The sequence below is a fragment of the Malus domestica genome, chromosome 14 (assembly GCF_042453785.1).
Source record: "Malus domestica chromosome 14, GDT2T_hap1".
Taxonomy (NCBI): domain Eukaryota; kingdom Viridiplantae; phylum Streptophyta; class Magnoliopsida; order Rosales; family Rosaceae; genus Malus; species Malus domestica.
Window position 1 is genome coordinate 18952833 of NC_091674.1, and position 4952 is coordinate 18957784.

The window sequence follows — 4952 nt, forward strand, 5'->3', positions numbered from 1 at the left end:
ATTAGCTTTCCTCTGTCTTTCCTCCTTGGTTTGAGGACATATAAGTTGTAGGAAGTGTGCGATAATAAATTAAAGACATTGATGCAAGTAGTAGTGGACCACTTACATTATAATAGTGATGTCTAGTGCTCAAGAAATGTATAATCACTCACTGATTAATATGATATCAAAGGTGTAGATTAAATAAATGTACTTTTGACGGTTTAATCTCAACATCTTGATAGCAAATCTAATAATGAATGACCATACATTTGTAGTTATCAAGTGACTAAAAAAGCTTGACTCTATACAACAATGTGAAACTTATACTAGTTGATATTTATATCACGCCAACTGACACGAATAGTATGGAAATAAGTCCATACTTATACAGAGCAAGTTTTTTTTTTGTTTCCGAACACATTATGTTATCTACACTAAGGGAATATGAGAGTATACTAAGCTTCACAATGTGTTAGCAATAATATGATTCAAATTAACTTTTGACGAAAATCAAACTTAAAATCTCGCATTTACTAATGAAAATGAATACCACTAGACTTTAAATTTATACAAGTGAACAAATAGCAAGTGGCTACTGGGCAATTATTTTGAAAAATAAAAAACATATAATCAAAAAAGAAAGTGCACACTGTGTACTGCACAACATTCTCAACTGTAGTTCCCAACCCAAAAGGAAGTATTTCAAAAAAAAAAAAAAAAAAAAAAAAAAGATGAGAGAGAAAGAAGAATTGGGGAAAGGAAGCCTAAAAAGGTAAGAGATGAAAAGGGAAGGAGAAAGTAGGGAAGGGGGAGCAGAAAAGGAGGAAAATTTGGCAGAAAAGTTGACAGTAAGGAGGGGAGGAGTATTGATTAGAAAAAGCACAGGTGGTGGCCCAACCACTCCAGTAGTGTCCTCATGGAATTGGAGACCTTGTTGCCCTTTTGACCTTGATCCCATCATTAAAGACTCCCCCTTTACCATTGATACCAGCTCCTCCTCCTCCTCTGTCTCTGCTAGAAAGCTAGCTGCTGCTCTTTGGGAGTTTCAACACTTCCAATTCCTTCCAAAGATGCACAGGGCTTCTCACACTAATGGTGGTGGCGGCGATGGCAGTGGTGGTGGTGGTGCTCCACCTCCTAGGCTGAGACACCTTCAGCTCCATCACCACCACCCCAGCAGAGACAAGAAGGCTCTTGATCTTTCTCACTTTTTGGCTGATAATTGTCCTAGTTCTCCTGACCAGGTCTGCTGCTGAATTTCTTTGTTTTGTGTGTGTGGAGATTTTTGTATTCATCAATTGGCTTATTGGGTTTTTGCAATTTTGTTCCTTTATATCCGATTTAATGAAAGTGGATTTATTTCTAATATATATTGTTTAATTGTGCCTTCTTGATGGCTACTTCATGTCTTTTTCTGTTTGCCTTAATTTATTGCAATTTTATTTTTTGGAAATTTATGGAGCTTTTGATGATGGTTACTTTTGAGTGATGATCTCTGATTATTACATTTATTGTTATTATTATTTCTCCTTTTCTATTATTTCAGATGTAAATTTCAAGCTTTTGTTTATTTGTTCTGAACTTAGTACTTCACCTTGCAATTTTCATTAATAGATGTCAAGTCACTAGCATTATAGATGCCATGGTTCTTTTAGTATTCATAAGAATCAGATGAATTCCATTTAGGTTGCACTGTTTTGATTCCGGCGATATTTTAATCTATATATCTGAACTACTTCATGTCTTTAAATTTGTAGATACTGCATTCAAATTAGAGCCCTATCAATGACCATGCATATTCATTGATTTCTGTGCATGTCATAGAGGCTGCTATACCTTAATGTTTGATCAATGGATTTTGAAGTTGCCCGGTTCGAATCTCCACTGATTTTTATCTCATTACTTATGCCAGCCGGAAAGTGCAAGCAGTTTAAGGAGGCATATTGCAGCATCGTTGATGCAACATCACCGAACGATTGAAAGGAACAGATTGAACAATCACATTTTGCAGCCTGCATCGCCTGCAAGCTACGGTAGTTCCCTGGAGGTAAGCATCTGTTACGCTTAATCATATTTTTTCTTTTCCCCGTTAGTTTTTCTGCTGATGTATACTCTTTATTTGAGTAGAAACAAGGCAGAATTGCGGTTCGCTGATTACTCACTAGGGTAAATATGATTTGATGCCCACAGACTGATAAGTTATGGACTGAGATTTACAGTCATAGTATCTGGAAAACAATGGACTTAATATTCCCGAAATTTCAAGAAACTGCATCCTTGATATATTGAATCAGTAATGAAAAGAAACATTATGTAGCCACAATCTGTAATTATGACCGATGTGGGTTGTGTTGTAGTCATTCCCGATTACAAAGATAAAAAATGGTAAATATGGTTTCAAATTTTCCAAAACTTGCATTACACTATCTAGGATATCTTGTATCGTTCGGTCTATAAAGTGTTTAACATGATGGGAGCCCTGTCTTGATATCTACGGTTATGAAAATTTTGTCTTTCCGTGTGCCATGTACAACATATATTTCCATGATATGATCAAGAATTTCATCCACTTGCTTTTCAGGTGGCTCCGTATAACCTTGCAGTCACCCCTAGCGGTTCTTTGGACTTTAAGGGAAGGATTGGCGAATCACACTATAATCTTAAAACATCTACAGAACTGCTAAAAGTTTTGAACCGGATTTGGAGCTTGGAGGAACAGCATACATCTAATATAGCATTGATAAAAGCGTTGAAAACAGAGTTGGATCATGCTCGTGTTAAGATCAAAGAGTTGCTTCGGGTTCGGCAAGCTGATCGACATGAGCTAGATGATTTGGTGAAACAAATTTCAGAAGATAAACTAGTTAGGAAGAACAAAGAACAGGATCGAATCCATGCTGCAGTTCAGTCGGTCAGGGATGAGCTAGAAGATGAGAAGAAGTTAAGAAAACGATCAGAAAGCCTACACAGGAAGTTAGCGAGGGAGCTTTCTGAGGTCAAATCCTCTCTTACTAATTCTGTGGAAGAGCTTGAAAGAGAGCGGAAATTAAGGAAGTTGTTAGAAGACCTATGTGATGAGTTTGCTAAGGGAATAAAAGAATATGAACAAGAGGTGCATTCTTTAAAACAGAAGACTGACAAGGATTGGACCGGAAGGTCTGACCGTGATAGATTGATACTCCATGTATCTGAATCGTGGTTGGATGAGCGGATGCAGATGCAGCTAGAAGAAGCCGAGTGTAGCGTTTCAGGAACAAACTCAATAGTGGACAAGTTAAGCCTTGAAATAGAGACGTTTCTTAGAGCTAAACATATGAACACTCTAAAGAATACTGAAAATCTGATGACAAGAAACCGTAGGAATTCAATGGAATCTGTCCCTCTGAATGAGGCTGTGAGTGCGCCTCAAGACGCAGGTGAAGAAGAAGATGATTCTTTAGGAAGTGATTCAAATTGTTTTGAGCTCAATAAGCCAACCAACAGTGACTTCACATTGCTTGGGGATGAAGCTGTCAATAATCATATCGAGGAAAAGGTTAGATCGGATCCCTCAAAGAAAAACTCGGTCTCTTCTGACAGGGTAAGAAGTCGGAGTCCCTCCCGCTTGCAAGTGAAGTTTGAAGAACAAATGGCTTGGGCCATGTCATGTAATGGAAATAAGAAGTCCCAGATGGAGAATCCAGAGCAGGGGAAAACTGAAGAAGGGAAGCTGCCCGAAATAAGCACATCCCAGAAATCTGAACGTTGTGTAGCCACTGAAGACACCGCTTACAGAAAAGGAAATAAACAAGATGAAACTCATGTTTCAAATTCGAATCACATGGCCGAAAACCTTATAAGAAGTCAACTAGTGATGTCGGATGGTGGGGGGAATGTACATGAGGCTTCCTGCAGTACTACTGGCTGGAGGAATCAGGCTAGTCCAGTAAGACAGTGGATGGCGAGACTCGCATCACCTGTTTGTGACATGTCCGAGTCTTCTTCAAAGTTGCCTCCACGGATAAGGGAGAACACCCTGAAGGCAAAGCTTCTTGAAGCAAGGTCAAGGGGACAATGGACACGTTCAAAAGCTTCCAAAACCACATCTAAATCATCCGAAAGGGTTAACTGATCCTGCATCGCCTGCCGGTTGGAAGTTCATATTGTGAATATTGCCGTGGCACAATCTCGGGAAATGAATATCTATGGTTTCACTAGGGTTCTCTCTCTCTCTCTCTCTCTCTCTCGTAGTTTTTGAATTTTTGAAAAGGCAGTTTGTAAATGAGTGTAATGTTAAGAGTTGAAAGAGCAACAACAATTTTGGGTTATGCTATTCTGGGCACCTAACGTGCCACGAATGTAGATTTGGAAAGAGAGTTAAGGAAAGTAGACATTTCTAGTAATTGTAGCCTCTTCACTCCAAATTGTATGTTCTACAAGTTTATTGGACTCAGTTGGAACTGGACTCGGAGTGTAATATTGTCACCCATTGATCTGGTCGGTTTGGTTTGGTTCACAGACAAATGACGGACAAACAAAATCATTAACGTGACAGGCATACCAGTTTCAAGCAAAATATAGTTTCTACATAATTTATTCAAGAAGATTAAAAAACGAACTTAGACATCAAGAATATCATCAATTTTCTGAAGAATGTAAAGGAAAAGTGGGTGAAAGGAAAATGATGATACAGTAGAGTTGACTCTACCATGAAAAAGGGAAGACGATGAAAACCGAAAAATGGGCTTTCTAAGCCCTTCTCTCTGCAACCCGAGCCCCCGAACCCTAGATCTGTAAACCCATAGCCGCGGGCTCTTGCTCCGGCTTTGAGTCCACGGCAGCCCTCAATAACACTGCTACAAGAATGATGATTCTCATCATCAAGGAATTCGCCAAATTAATTTAATTTAAATTCCTTGTGGGTAGCCATGAAATTGATAGAAATCCTTTGATAGAAATGTCTTCTAAATAATTTTTGTAACCCAATAATA

General features: G+C 38.6%; 1 protein-coding gene across 1 annotated transcript; it reads left to right on the plus strand.

Moving 5' to 3' along the window:
- The first annotated feature begins 628 nt into the window (after nt 1–628).
- LOC103418646 (uncharacterized protein At5g41620-like) lies at nt 629–4426 on the plus strand. Its single transcript, XM_008356750.4, has 3 exons — nt 629–1226; nt 1895–2029; nt 2564–4426. The coding sequence occupies exons 1-3, from the start codon at nt 762–764 to the stop codon at nt 4091–4093; spliced, it is 2130 nt and encodes a 709-aa protein (XP_008354972.3). The 5' UTR covers nt 629–761; the 3' UTR covers nt 4094–4426.
- The last annotated feature ends 526 nt before the right edge of the window (nt 4427–4952 follow it).

Bases quoted from the DNA above. Each gene is read 5' to 3' on its own strand.
- LOC103418646 (XM_008356750.4), top strand. From the start codon at position 762: ATGAAAAGGGAAGGAGAAAGTAGGGAAGGGGGAGCAGAAAAGGAGGAA. The intron at 1,227-1,894 runs GTCTGCTGCTGA...TACTTATGCCAG, and splicing joins GTCCTAGTTCTCCTGACCAG to CCGGAAAGTGCAAGCAGTTT. The intron at 2,030-2,563 runs GTAAGCATCTGT...CTTGCTTTTCAG, and splicing joins GCTACGGTAGTTCCCTGGAG to GTGGCTCCGTATAACCTTGC.